General features: G+C 27.9%; 1 protein-coding gene across 2 annotated transcripts; it reads right to left on the reverse strand.

The window, feature by feature from the left end:
- Positions 1-7,028: 7,028 nt before the first annotated feature.
- Positions 7,029-12,020, reverse strand: LOC127244800 (uncharacterized). 2 transcript variants are annotated; one of them, XM_051265303.1, is made up of 5 exons: positions 11,422-12,020; positions 10,998-11,113; positions 8,508-8,751; positions 8,124-8,377; positions 7,029-8,018 (listed from the first exon to the last, which is right to left on the reverse strand). In XM_051265303.1, exons 1-5 carry the CDS (start codon positions 11,776-11,778, stop codon positions 7,214-7,216), a joined length of 1,776 nt encoding a protein of 591 aa, XP_051121260.1. In that variant the 5' UTR covers positions 11,779-12,020; the 3' UTR covers positions 7,029-7,213. The 2 variants fall into 2 exon arrangements, with proteins under 2 accessions (XP_051121260.1, XP_051121259.1); XM_051265302.1 differs by having other exon boundaries at positions 7,029-8,377.
- Positions 12,021-15,894: the final 3,874 nt, after the last annotated feature.

Below are 15,894 nucleotides of genomic sequence, written 5' to 3' on the forward strand. Positions count from 1 at the left end.
TATATTTTTATATAAGTAATATTGTTGGTATTTTATATTTTTAGAATTATATTACTATAAAATATATATATAATATAAATATTATTTTGTAGATAATAAAATTTTATATAATATAAATATATAAATATATATATATGTATTTATTTATAATTAATTTAAAACTAATTTTAAAAAATGAAAAGTTTTAAATATTGATAGAAATATTTGTTTATTGAGGAGGTGAATAAAAATAAAGAGGTTTTAAATGGGGCATATGTATAAAAAGTTAAAAATTTAATTAAATTAATTTATATTTGTTAAAAATATTTAAAATAAATAAATTTATTAAAAATATAAAAAGTCATCTTTTCTTGGACAGACAAAAAAGAAAAAATAGATCATCTTGACAGATGTAATACAAAAGTATTAATATACCATTTATTTTATTTATATTATATACCCCTTCGGCAAGGATGAGCCTTTTGTTAAGGACACAGTATATAGGCAATATAAATTAATGGGTTATTAACAATAAATTATAATAGTGGTATTTTAAATATTTTTAAAATTATATTTCAATAAAATATATGTAATATGAATATAATTTCGTAGATAATAAAATCTTATCTAATACAGATATGTAAAAAATATATTTATCTATTTATAATTAACTTAAAACTAATTTTATAAAAATTGAGAAATATTAAATATAGATAAATGGGTTTTGTTTAAGAAAACGATATAAATAAATGGGTTTTGAGTGGTTCTATGTTTAAAAAGTTAGGAAATTTAATTAAGTTTATTTATATTTATTAAGTATGTTTAAGATGAATAAATTTATTAAAAATATAAATATGTTATCTTTTATGGACGGACAAAAAAGTAAAATAGATACTTTTTATAAATTTTGACGGTGAAAAAGTATAATTTAATATTTTTAATTCTATAAAATATATTGAAAAATATAATGCATTTCTACGGTGTGAATGTTATTAATAAAAATATACAATGAATCTTGAAATTGTATGATAAATGTATAATAATTGAAAATAAAAATTACATTTAGTATGCAAGTGAATCACAATTGAATATGCAAGTGAATCACAATTGAATATAGCCCCGTACCACCAAGTTGTGCATGTGTACCTGCAGACAACAAGAAAACAAGGGAAATATCAAAAAAAATTTACCTCAATCTACGACCATTTTTAATCCATCAACTTCGTTTATCTAATTTTAACTCCAAATATTGAGTTGCTACAGTAATTTTACTCCAATTATACTTTCATTTTTCATTATTATTCTTCAAATATTCAATTTTTCCTATTATTTTAAACAATTTTTTATTTTTATAATTTAAAATAAAATTTTAAAAAATTTTAAAAAATAAAAATTAAATTTAAAAAACAAATTTATAATTTTAAAAATTAAAAAAATTAATATATATATATATATATAGCAACGCAAAAAATTGGATGTGGGTTAGAGACAACCCACCCCAAAAATGCCAACCAGATGCCCTAAGACAATCAACTGTATAGACATATTCTACTAAAATTATGTTCCTGAGCCTCTTGTGCCAACAGAACTAATTTTCAATTAAAATGTTCAAGCAAATTAGCCACTATTTTCTTAAAACTAAAAAAAATTGTTTAGATCATTTATGGTAGGACGAAGATAACATCAACCATCTACAAAAAGGTACATGATAGTGTTGACATACTGACACTATAAAGTGTGAGTATAAAATTGAAGGATGGTTCTAATAAAAATAAAATTGATAAAAGAATATTGAATAAATTAATTTAATACTTTTCGGTTCTCATTCAAATATTATTAAGGTGGTTTGAGATTTCAAACCATTTCTAATTGATTCTCTATTTTTAAAATTTTAATTTTATTTCAACTTATTTTATTTTATTTTATTTTTTTTTTTTTGCAAAATAACATAAAATTCTCACGTGGTTTGTAGAATTTGCTAAAAATTTTATATGCTCCGAAAATTTCATAAAATATACATGTGGTTTCTAAAATGTTCACATTCGCCTCCTTCTTTTAAATTGCACTAACGGTATTAAATTTTTATACACATTGACTGTTATACCCTATTTAAATTATATTTCTTCTTCCTGTTCGTCCCTACACCATCTTCTTCTTCTCCATTTTTTTTCTCTCTTTCCTCTTTCCCTTATCTTTTTCTTCCCTCCCTTCAGGATCTTCTTCTTCTTTCTCTGTTTACATTATTCTTCTTCTTTCTTCACCCCTCCTCTCTCTCTCTCTCTATATATATGTATTTTTGTAACTTTGTGTATAAAATACACTTTGCAACAACACTCATTATTCTAATTACATTGTAATATCAAATTTGAGTGTAATCTAAAAAAAAAACATATCATAAATCCTCAATTAAAAACACACACAAAAATAGAATTTGGGAATAAAAAATCCCGACTGATAATCGGACCTATAACAACTCAGAACCAGATCTAGATGGGCAGCATGAGAGAGTTGATTTTTGGGGCTGGGCGAAAAACAAGAATATGCTTGTGGCGGTCGGACTCGGCGCGGGTGGTGGAGAGAAGAGGCTGAGGCAGTGACTAGAATAGGGAAGAACGAAATCTGACTTATCATCAGAAGACAAAATCCAATGAGACTTAAAATCCCCAAATTCAGGCACAAGAGGAGAAGAAGGATAATTAGGTAAATTACTGGAGAATGAAGAGTAATTTTGTAACTTTCCTTCATCTATTATATAAATTTTCAATAATACACACAGTGATCGCGTCGTACAATACAATCTCCATTAAATATTAACGGTGGGGTATTTTTTTGCTACATTTTAGAAATTACAAGTAGATTTTATAGAATTTTCGGACCACATGAAATTTTCAGCAAATTTACCAAACCACATGGGAATTTTATGCTATTTTATCTATTTTTTTTTAAAAAAGAATATTATATATATTTAAGTAATTATATAACTTTATTCAATTTTTATTTTTTACATATTAACTTCAATTTTTTTAAAGTAAATGTAAATTATACAATATCGGTAATTTATTTATTGTTGCTTTTAAATATTTAGAAATATTTATAGTTGTATTTTATTTCAATTATATGTTGTAATATTTATGTGAAATATTATATTGTATAATATTTTTGTAATATTTATATGTAATATTATATGGTGTAATATTATATATTGTGTAATAATTTTTTTTTAAAAAAAAAAAAAAACTCAAACAAAAATGTATACTCTTTTCGTCCCAGAACTATAGTATGGGTTGTGTTTGACACGGAATTTAAAGAATATTGATATTATATTGGTAGTCGGTAAAAAGTACGAGTAAAAGATTTTTTGCCCTTGTGAGTGTATTAGTGTAAAAATTAGTGGCAATTGGGTAACAATAATGAAAAAATAATTGTAATTTTATAGTAATATGGTTATGTATGAAAATAAGACTATTGTTTCGAGGCGGACAAAAATAGTAAATAGAACAATTGTTTTGGGACGGAGGGAGTATAAACCAACCGGATGCTCATTCAATTACTACATAATAATTGAAAATTAAATAAATAATACCAAATATATATATATATAAGAAAAATTAAAATACAAAATTAAAAAGTCTTCCTCAAAAAATGGAAGAGGCAATTGTGTTACTCCAAATTCGAAAAAAAACCTGAGGAATAATGTAGATTTCTCCATTTCTCAGAAAAAATAAATAAATAAATATAGAGTCAACAAGAGAATTTCCTCCAAGAAATTGGAGAAATTTTTCATTTATAGAGAAGGTTGGAGAAGCTTTTATGAAAGAAGTGGAGGGAGTAGAGAGAATTTCTTTTTTTAAAAGAAATTATGTTTTGTCCAACTTTTTTAAGGAGACTAGTGGAAAGGAAAAATAAATTGTATCAATTTTTTCTTCTTTTCAATTAGAAAATTTTGAAAAAGAAAAATTTTATTCAAAATATTTTTTTCTTTATTACATATTTATACATTTATATTTAATTATATATTTTAAATTTTAAAATATTTATTTATTTTATTTTTTATTCTATCTAAATTAGAATATTACTCCATCCGTCTCATATTTATATAACCATTTGTTTTTTAAATAGAATTTTATAAATATTAGTATCATATTGGAATAATGTAGAAATAAAGGTAAAAAAACTAAATTAACTATTGTATGATATAAAGGTAATGACATTTGTGAAATATATTGTAAATTGAAAGAGTATTTGTAATGTTAGGTAGATAGTACAATTACTATAAAAAAAAATGAATACTTTGTTATGGAACGGACCAAAATAAAAAAATTGATAAATTGTCGAGGGAGGGAGGGAGTAATATATATTGTACATATATTTAATTATATATCTATAATATACTCTATAATTATATCTTATATTTTTTAAAATCAATTTAATTATAATATATTTTAAAGAAAATTATATAACAAATATAATTATAAATTACTATAAAATCTTTTAAATAAATATATTTAAATTACTTAAATAATAAATTATTATAATTAGTATTAATTAGATCATATATATCTATATTTTAGTTTCAATAATTAACTTAATCTGTATAGTTTATATATTTTTATGTTACCATTTTTAAATAAGATTATGTATATCTATATTTTAGTTTCAATAAATAATTTCGTCTATTATTTTTATTTTTGTCTATTTCACTTTATTTGTAAAATGATTATACAATTTAATTATATTTTAAATTTCACAATGAATAATTTTTTTAATTTTAATTAAATTAATTAATTACTCAATTTTAATCCAGAATTATTTATATTATATAATAGTTATTTAATAATTATATTTATCTAAATTTCTATATATATACTGTAATGTAAAATGAACATAAAAGATGGGATGGGGAGAGTACTTTATAATACTTTATTGATAAATGCCCAAAAATTTTATTTAAAGATATTGGCTTTATTAAACTGTGGTAATACAAGCCTTGGTGTTAGGAGGCAAAAATTTGATCAAAAAACAATTTTAAGAATCTTTTTTTCTTATAAATTATTAAGCATTAATTATTTTTTTAGTTAGTAGAATATAAGCATTTCGCTCTCCTTTCACATCTTTTGAACCACAAGTTAATTACATCTCTAAAAATAGTGCTAGAGTGAATATCATTAAGATATATAAGAGTCATAACATTGAAACAAGTAGATTTAGTGAATAAATGTATGCATGTTCTAAATAAAATTTGTTTTACATATAATTTGTGGACTTCTATAGCCACATATGATTATATTTACTTGACAGTGCACTATATTGGCAATTATTGGATATTACCCAAAAGAAAATAATTAAATTTTTTATATACCACCACATCATTTAACATTATTTTATGTGTTTAGATTTGTAGCTTGGCTTTGAGTTTGGGCATTAAATATATATATATATATATATTCACTATTACATGAGATAATTCATCTACAAATGATGTATTTGCTGAATTTTTTGGGGGCAGATTTTTTTTAAAATGTACGTTTATGTTGTGGTAAATTTTTGTATGTTCGGTGTTGCCATATTATCAATTTTATTGTACATAAACGGTTGAAGAATATTGATGAATCAATTAAAAAGATTCGTGAATCTGTCAAATATATCAAAGGGAGTTAAGTACGGAAATATAAGTTCTGAGAATCTTTTAATTAATATTCACTTGATTTTGGGACAACATTACGACAAGATGTGCCTGCTAAATAGAATTTTACATACTTGATGTTTTCATTGTTTTGTATTATAAGTTTGTCTTCAATCACTTCAGGTTGAATAATTCTAATTTTAAATTTTAAGTATTGTTTAATATCCGAAAAGTAGTGAATATTGGAAAATTATGTTCCTTTTAAGGGTTTTTGGTGATGTACCAAACTTATTTTTTGGAGTGAAATATCCTAATGTCAATATATATTTTTCTTTGGTTTTCAAGATTGAAATCACATTGTGTCAAGGATTATGTCATGATGATGAGTTCTTAAAGACGACGGCATCTCATATGTTTCGAAAATTTGACAAATGTTGAAGTAAGTATAATGTTTTATTTGCTATTGTTATGGCCTTTGATCCAAGATTTAAATTGAGTTTTGTAGAATTTTCTTATTTTAAACTCTATGAGCAAGATCATACAAGATTTTTAAAAAGTGAAGAATAAATTGTTTTTCGGTACATAAATTTTTTTAGTAAGTCTAGTTCTTGTACATAAACATAGTATTGTAAATGTTAATGTTTTTGTTGTTCATGAATTGATATTGTTGTTGGTGCCGATGTTTAGTATTGCGAGTTGGTATTGACGAATTTTCAATGATGTTCTTTCAATATTATTGTTGTGACTTGCTGTTTAGTGTTTAAGTTGGTATTGATGAATTGATAATGTTGATGATGTTGTTGTTTGTATTTTTTACTATTTATGAATCCATGTTTATGTTTGTTGGCTAATTATGTGTGATATTGTTATTCATTCTAATTTGTTTTTTTTAGATAAGAATAACATTTTTGGGTGAATTCATTTGAGATTGATAGATTTTTTATTATACACATAGTTCAACCCGACCCGAAAATACAAATTGACACTCTTACACCAACCCACAAGGATATGGAAACCGATACTAATGATGATCACATCATTAACCAAACTAAACCAAACCACATCCAATGATTAAGATTCTATTCAAACAACACTATTAATGTAGTCACAATTTTTGAAAAGATATTAACATTAAATATATTTTTTTTCTTAGAAAATATCATTTCACATATAAATTTTTTACTATTTTCAAAACTTAAAAATTCTTCAACCTCTATGAAATGATAGTAACATTCATTCAGAATGTTAAATTTTTAGGTGAAACAAACATTTAAATAATTTAAGTATTAAAGTCATAAGTGTCATTTAAATCATCCAATATTCATTAATGGGACAGGACGTGACCACTTTGAGTTGTGAGGCACGCACAATGTACAACAATAAAACTAAACGTGTCACTAATGGATTTTAATAGTAGAACAAAATCTGAATTATTACTACACCCTCCATAACTGAAATTATATTGAGGTGGAGCTGAAGCTGATTGATTACAATGAGGCGGCAAAAGCAGACATCCATCCGGAGCTTTTCTAAACTGCCCCCTCCCATACACATATACGTAAAAGAAAAGCCCAACATTTACCACAAGGCAAAATTTTCCATGTCGACGATCTAGCTATCATTATTACTATTACTATTCATCTCATCGGGGGTAGAAGAAGAATCAGTGTTCCATTTAGGCTGGTGACGGTTTACATTTTGATTGAACAAGTAGTTCTCTTGCTGAATGCCGCCAAGGAGGAATTCCATGGGATCCACCACATCTTGGGTTCCTCCGCTATAAAGGGCTCTGCTGCTGCTGCTTCCAGTGTTGTCACTGCTCAAAAGGGAAGGAAATGCCACCACCGGGTTGGACATCGAACTGCTAATAAGCATTCGGAGCGTCTCTCTAGCGCTTTTTTCAACCATTGATTCAGCTGAGGAAGAAGGGCGGTCAACATTGACGGGTGGGATTACAGTGGACATGGCAGTGGCAGGTCCGCCACTCACCAAATAGCCTTGCCCAGAGGAACACACATCAATCACTGGGACGTGAATAATCGGATCACACACCAAAGGGGTGAATGTCGGTATCTGCTGCTGAGAAGTGCACAGCAACGACGGCAGCTCAGGAGGGAAATCTATAGGTGGGATCCCGTCTGCCAGGTTTAGCAACGGCTTCTTTGATGCCAGATAAACAGATAGAGGAGGAGGCAGTGATGGTGGTTCGTACGAAGGAGGAGCAGCTGCGAGGGATAGCTGTGGAATTTCTAATGTTGGTGTTACAGGAGGGCACCAGCAGTACTGAGGAGAAATGGGGGGAGGAGGGAATTGCATTGCCTGACCTGCTGCATGGGGAAGCTCCGTGGCGGACGATGATTTCTCCAAGAAACTCAACACCGCCAGTGGGTGATGATGATGAGCAGTAGTCCCATTGCTGTCAGATGGATAATCAGTGCAATCCGATGATGAGGAATCGGAAATTCCAATGAGCTCTATGGATGAAATATTGTGTGGAGGACCATCTTTAGAAGAACCTGACCTGAGGAGGATTGAACTGTCCTCATAGGTAAGGTTTGCCTGCTGAAAATGTGCAATCTTCTGACAGATGGACGATGATGATGATATAATTCCTGCAGAATCGTGTTGGTCGTCTGAGAGGCCTACATGAGCACTAGTAGCATGCATCGATCCAGCAAGATAAGCTCGAAAATGAGTAGCAAAACAGTTGAGGCGTGAATCACAAATTCCAGTTAATTCAGCAAGTGAAGGTTTCTTAATTAGCAAAGCCTTCATCTATGTATATACATATACAGATAGACACAAGAAAGATAAAAGGTGCATTAGGAATTTCTCTGACTGACTGACTGACTGAATGAATAATAACATATAAGCAGACACACAGCTTGAGTGTTGAGAATCTTACCTTTCTTAGCAATTCAGTTCCCAAAAGCTTTGATTTTTCAGAGCACCAAAAATAAGAAACTAACCCATCCGAAGCCTTAATAAAGAAAGACCTCCCAGATTTATCCGCCAAGATCTCTTCAATTTCAATCTCATTGCATTGGGCCTCAGTGCTTAGTGTTGCTAACCGCTCAATGAAGCCATCATCTCCATTAAATGATATGCGCAAATCAGAAGATGGTAAAAGAGTGACACATAAATTCCCCCTGAACAAATTATAAAAAATAAGATGTTGAGAAGATGAACAAATAATATAAGCAAGATCAATAGTAGGTTTTAAGTCTATGAAAGTCAGTCAAGAAAGTTATTTTGTCCTGGTCTCCAACTATTATGACACAATGACAAAGGACAAAACATCCTAGTTTCAAGATACATTGGATGAGCAAATAATGTAATGTAGCTAAATATTTCATCTATCACAGACCCTATAGGTGATGCAAATTCCAGAAAGTTTTAAAAAAAAATTAAAAAAAAAAAAAAAAAAAAAAAAAAGTATATAAAAGATTGAAAAAAAAAAAAAAAAAAAGGAGAGAAGAAGAGAAGAAAAAAAAAGAAAAGAAAATCCCTAAATTCTTGTTTCAATGGGATGCATTAACTTTTGTGCACTTCATTTCCACAGCTATGTATTAACAATAAACTTTTTGCATGTCCTTATGCCATATGAGATTCCTGACAAAATACTCTCTCAAAAGCCCCCAACATAATACTTCTTCATTGCAGAAGTTTGATCAACCAGAAGCCAAGGAAGAATAGAGTTAAAGTATATGAGGAATTTGAGCATGAAGAGTAAAAAACATCAAACTCAAGCATGGATGACAAAGGAACATTAGAATAGAGGGAAATAATTAAATGTAATTGTTTCTTCAGAGTCATAATTGTATTATGTAACTCAGGTAAGAGTCCACGGACGCCAAAAATTGATGTTCACTAAATCCATCTACAAGCACCCAAGTTTGTGAAATTATAGATCAAAGGTTCCAAGCATGAGCCTAAATCTTGAAAAATTGGAAACGGTAAGCATGATGAATATTTGCTAATTTCATTGAAACAGCAAATCAACATATAAATAAAATATACTATAATTTAGAACATTATTAGGCACCAACAAACAGATAAGGCACACTAATATGGCATGCGGTAAAACATGACACTAGAAGTGTAGAGTATATACAATAGAATTCATACAGTAGACATATTGATTCAACAAAGCAAAAGAAAGCCGGCAAGGCATGATGTAATGCATAATCATAGGAGCACGAAGCTACCTTTACTTCTTCTTAATTCAGAGATCATAATAGTATACGCCCAATTTACCTACAAGTAAAAAGATATATTCACTTGGAAGGATGGAACACGCTACCGGTAACAATATATATACATTTATACATCAAAAGATATACAGCTACAAACAGAATTATGTTAATCAACCCATCAAAATAGAAGCAAAACGTAAGCAGGCGACATCCACTTCATATCATTGAAGGAATAGAGTAATAAACTGGAAAACATATTAAACTTGAAAATTCATATTTTGATATATCAATGCCACCAAGTAAGAGAATCTGCCAGAGTCTCATTATACTATATCACGAGCATATGTACCACACCAACCTTCCCAGGTTTCTTGCTATGCCACCTCCTAGCTATCAAATCAAGATGCAGGGATCTAAGACAGAATCCAGCATGTAGTGTCGATCAAGGGTTGATCTATTTATTTCTGCAATTCACGCATAACACACTCAAAATATGAACCCTAAACAAGTTTAGGGATCAGATATTATCATATAACACCAAAATCCTGACAATCTCCTAGCAGGCAAGAAAACTATATATTATCAAAGGTTGCCATTATTATATAGAATCAAAGCTCTATCAAACCAAAATATGTATGAACAATTAATAAGTTACAGAAGATAACATACTTTTTAAAGATGTGAAAAGCACAATAACATTGAAAGAGCACAAACAAGCAAGATAATCAAATATGAGGTTAAACATAACCAACGTGTCATATATATTCACAAGAAACAAGGACTGAGGCAATAGACTACACAAGGACTGAGGCAATAAGCCTAGTAACCTCTATCAACCTCTCCTGTAACCTGTCCCCATATGGTAGGAACTGAATGACTTCCTATTTGCCCTTGAATCCAGAAAATGTGATTTTCTTTCCATAGTCCTGAAGATGAATTTATATCGCCGTATATATCCAAAACCTAAAGACACACAGTCCCGCACACACATAGAGAGAAAGGCGGTGGTGTTTGTTATTTCATTAATAGCTTTTAAGAGGTGCAATCCACCTATACTGCAGAACTCAGGCAACAAAACTACCATACAAGAAAATGTCCCAAAATATGTATACAATAATATAAATAGAACCCTTGCTAATATACATACATGTCCATGTCATCATTCAATAAACACATCTATAGTTGTTTGCAGCTATTACCTTACAGATGTTGGGAAAAGGAGTGTTCCTTGCTTGTTGATCTTTCCAACCCGAGTAGAGACAAGAGGAATGCACAAGCACCTGGCTAGCATTCCAACCTCGGCTGGTTCAAAGTGCTGCTCCATAAGCAAAGTAATTAAGAGGATACCATTAAACACAACAACTAGTCCTCGACCTATAAGCAAATCCACTATAGTTTCAAGACAGAAAATGTCAAAGACCGATAACTTTGTTAAATTCCCCCGTCAAACCACTTAAAAATGGAAAATAGAAAATAAAACCCAAACAAACCATTCCGATCAATATAAAGGGAAGCGGATTATTTATACAGAAACCAAAGCTGAAGCAAAGAATATACCAGTTCTTGTTCAACCAAATAAGTGACTGAAAATAAACAACTAAAGAATACAACACGGATATTTACCTGACTTAGATGTGCCAGCAATGGGTCTTCGGCGGCATCGGTTGACGTATTTAGCTTCAGTAGAGGCTTCAACCTCTCATCGGCCCGGCACGCCCCCATGACCTGCAGATTCAACGCCCGAAGCCATTTATGAACACCATCCTCCCTATCGCTCCTCTGCAGAAGCAGATCTCCATCCCCATCCTCCACAAACAATTCCGCTAACCTCCGCGTAACAGATTGATTCGCACTCACCGACGCCTTATCGACGCTCGAAGAAACGTCTACCATATCCTCCTCATCAATTATCTGATCCAACGGATCCACATCACCGATCCATTCACCGACGGCCGGTTTCCGTTCCTCTGAATTAACCATTTCACAAATCTCAATATATTCCTCAATCAATCAAATATATATATATATGTACTATTCGGAGATCAATCGAAATTATAGAGATAAAGAAGCCACAATTCCACCAGACGAACTGATTATAATAGAAAAAACAAAAAAAAAAAACAAGGAGGATTCTCCAAAGAGAACGCTAGGTAGAAGGAAATATCCCCAAACGACTAATCAAAGCCAGCAATAGAATCGAATATGGACAGATCGGATCGGATGTCCGGCGTTCAGTTACAATTTGAAGGCAAGATGGACGTGAAAGTTTCATTCAAATCGCATACAATGATCCCTGGAGTCCGGAATACACGTCACCCACAAATCATCTTGTGGAGCCCACCGTGGACCAATGGCCAGGCTAGAATAGATTGACATGTCATCAATCACCGCCTCTGCTATTATTTTTTGCTAATAATCTTACTATCTTCTCACCGCGAATCTATTCATTTATTTTTGCATAATAATTTTTAATAGTCCCTCATCCAGCTCATTAAATATCCTATTTTTTTTATAAATATCTCTATTTTACATCACATCATTATTTTTATACCAAAAAAATAAGATAAAAATATCATTTCATTACTTTTACCTACACACTATAATTAAAATACTATTATTCCTTAATCTCAGCGTCAAAAATAAATATATACTTTTAGCATGGACAGAGGGAGTATTAATTATTATATTAAAATATAATACAAATAAAAAAATGATAAAAATATTTTGATAAGTGTCTTATACTAATGTAATAAAATTTGTAAAAAAGATTATACAAATATAAAAATATTTTTAAGCTGTAGACAGAAATAGTATTATTTTTTTTAGCAAAATTTTTTATATTTACTATTTAGAATTTGTATTTTTTAAACAAAAAATAATTTTTTTAATAAAATATTATATTAAATATTATTTTCATATCAAATTTAAGGGGTGTATTCAATATAAATTTTGTAGATTTTGTTGGATTTTTAAAATAGTGTATTCAATCAAGAAAAGTCTTTTAAAATTTAAAGTATTCCATCAAGACTTTTAAAAATTTTTTAAAATATTGAGGTATTTAACATAGACTTTTAAAAATCTTTTAAAAGCTTTTCTTTTCAATTATCGAATACACCTATATTATCATTAGAATAGCGGTGAAATAAATATTTACAAAAAATATATTTTACAATCCTACAAAATCCATATAAATTCATAAAGAATTCAATTACTAAAATCCATCAAACTCAACGTAGACTCTGTGGATTTTCTAAATCCACATAAATCCATAGACTTTTTAAAATCCATTAAAATCTCAATTGAATACACCCCTAAATCAATTTTTTTCTAAACTTATCAAAGAAATACACTTTCACTTTTCGTAACAATTTTTCAAGATTACTTTTATTTAAATAAATAGCATGTTTATAATCTCATATTTTTTTCCTTACTTCCCGTTAAAAAAATATATTAATAAAAATAAATATTTATATAATAAAAATAATTAAATAATTTAATTGAAATTAAAAATTTATAAATTATTTATGCAATTATTTGTAATGATACTAAAAAAATTAAAATTAAAATTATTTGCAATAAATTATTATTGTAATAATTTAAAATATAAATTAAAATTTTTTATATTTGATTATAATTTTTTCAAAAATTTTTTGTTTACCAATTTTTTCTTTGAACAATATCAAACTAAACTTTTATTTTTTATTTTTATAAAATCAATTATAAATTCAAAATATCAATATATACTTATATTATATCAAATAACTACTATTTAAATTTAAAGATTTACTATTCAAAATCCAAACTCTCAACCAAGAATGCCGTTGGTATTTATTAATTATAAAATATATTGTTTAAAGAATTATAATTATTTTTATTTTTATTTTTATTAAGAAAAATTACCGTTTATTCATCTATCGTAGAAATTGCTAGAGATGTCGATAAATATAACCTCTAGGATATCATAAGGTAGCCCGGTGGAATCAATGGATATCGCTTTCATAGAACCTAAATATCATTTTAATTCACATGGTCATTCATTTATTCAACTTAGTTATAAGCTAAATAAGATATTTATGGACAAATTGTGGTTGTCCCTTAGAAAGGTTGGCCTTCATAATATCACCTACATATAACAAAATAGGTATAACATAGAAACAATAAAAATTACAACTAGAGGTAGCAATTTTGGGCTACTCGAGTTTATCCATCGAATATTACAGTATGTTTGTTTATCGTAAGAATGACTAGAGATGTCAATGGATATAACTCCTAAGATATCCTAAAGTAACATAGTAAAGTCAATGAATATTGTTTTCACATAACCTAAAGATTCTCTTAATTTAAGCCCAAACACATTTCTTGTATGTCGAGTTCGAATCGAATTTTCGAACCGTAGCCAATTTTGCCAACTCTAACTACCGTGCCTCTAAGTGGTTGAACAGTGAAGCATACATCATTATAGTCAAGTTCACTTGTCAGTGATTTCCTAAAGTTATGGTTTTGAAACTTTATATTTATAGTCATGATTTGTGGTTTCATAATCTGTTACATGTTGAGACACTTTCAAAGAAAATAATAAAATAAAATAAAAAATCTTTGATTCTTGCCCGAATTTGGTCTTGAAAAATGACCGTAGAATAATTCAACATGATATTTCTATTTTTCTTTATTGTGACTAAAGATTTGATGTGCGGAGAGCTTTCTATATTGAAAGGCTCTACGGATTACTCATTCTGATCATTTTTCTTACTGATAATGATATTTATTGATGTCATATGATTATCTAAGAATTCGTTTAAAAAATACTTGAAAAAAGAGGTATACATAATATCTTACTAAATGTGTCAAATTCTTTGTTGTTGAAAATTGATTTTTAGAAGAATGTCATGGTTGGAGCTAGTTAGAAGAAGTTTTAAAATTTTGAATTTTTTAACCGGCTAAAAATTATTTTGAACCAGTCTAACGTTAATTAGATTGAATAAAAAAAAAAGAATGAAAGAACAACGAAAAAATATAATGGCATAAAAAAATCAAGTACAAATTAGAAAAAAACAAAATTAAATAAAATGTATAAAATTAGAAAAAATACTACCAAAAATAAAAAATAAAGAATAAAGTGAAATAAAATAAAATAAAATAAAACGAGAGAGAGTTTTAAAGTGTATCAGTGGTGTTCTTTTTTTTTTTTTTCCAAAATCTCTCTCCTTGCAACTCTACAATGGAGTTCTGTAAATCTTCTATTCATGAAATTGTAGGCTTTTAATCCTTACTTCCTGTAAATCTTTTATTCATGAAATTGTAGGCTTTTAATCCTTACTTCAAGGCTAAATGAGTGTGTGAACTATTCTCATGATGACTTTTTAACGCAGAAATACTTTAAATGATACAAATTAAAATAATAAAAAAATCACTTTCAATAAAAACGGAATGAATAAATTATTACAGAAATTTTAAGCTACCTATACAAATCATATTCAAATAATTTTTATTTTTTTATTTAAAAAAAAAAAAACAAAAAATGAAAGCCTATATTTAAAGTTTGGTTTAACAAACTTTGATTTAAATTTTATATCTAATAATGTTTGATGATAATGTATATATTCCCTCCATATATTATGTTTAGTTATTATAGACATGAAATTTTAAAAAATAATGATTAATAATAAATAAAAATATATTAATAAAATTAATTATAATTTATATAAATAATTATATATTAAGAGCCTGAGTAAAAAAATTATTTAATAACTTTTAGCTTATTAACAATAAAAAAACTAATTAGACTATTTGGTAAATTAGTCTTTTCAAATAATTTATAGGAGTAAAAAATTAAATTTAAAAAAACTAATAGATGCAACGATTTGTATAAGCATTTTCATCTCAATTGATTTTATTCCTAATTTGTCTTTTTTATTGCATTACTTTAGTAATTATTTTAATATATATTTTTAATTAAATTACAATTATATTTTTACTAATTTAAAACAATTGAAATTATTAATTATTCTATTTTAAAAAATATATAAATTTATTAAATTTTAGGCAAAAAAAAAAAAAAAACTCCTATGTAGTACATAAATACTAGTATTATTTGAT

Source organism: Andrographis paniculata, unplaced genomic scaffold (genome assembly GCF_009805555.1).
Source record: "Andrographis paniculata isolate CXL003 unplaced genomic scaffold, ASM980555v1 Contig21END, whole genome shotgun sequence".
Lineage (NCBI taxonomy): Eukaryota > Viridiplantae > Streptophyta > Magnoliopsida > Lamiales > Acanthaceae > Andrographis > Andrographis paniculata.

Coding starts and splice junctions, on each gene's coding strand:
- LOC127244800 (XM_051265302.1), bottom strand. CDS start 11,778: ATGGTTAATTCAGAGGAACGGAAACCGGCCGTCGGTGAATGGATCGGT. Junction 11,114..11,421: donor TGCTGGCACATCTAAGTCAG/GTAAATATCCGT, acceptor CTTATGGAGCAG/CACTTTGAACCAGCCGAGGT. Junction 8,752..10,997: donor CTTTTCCCAACATCTGTAAG/GTAATAGCTGCA, acceptor TAATTTGTTCAG/GGGGAATTTATGTGTCACTC.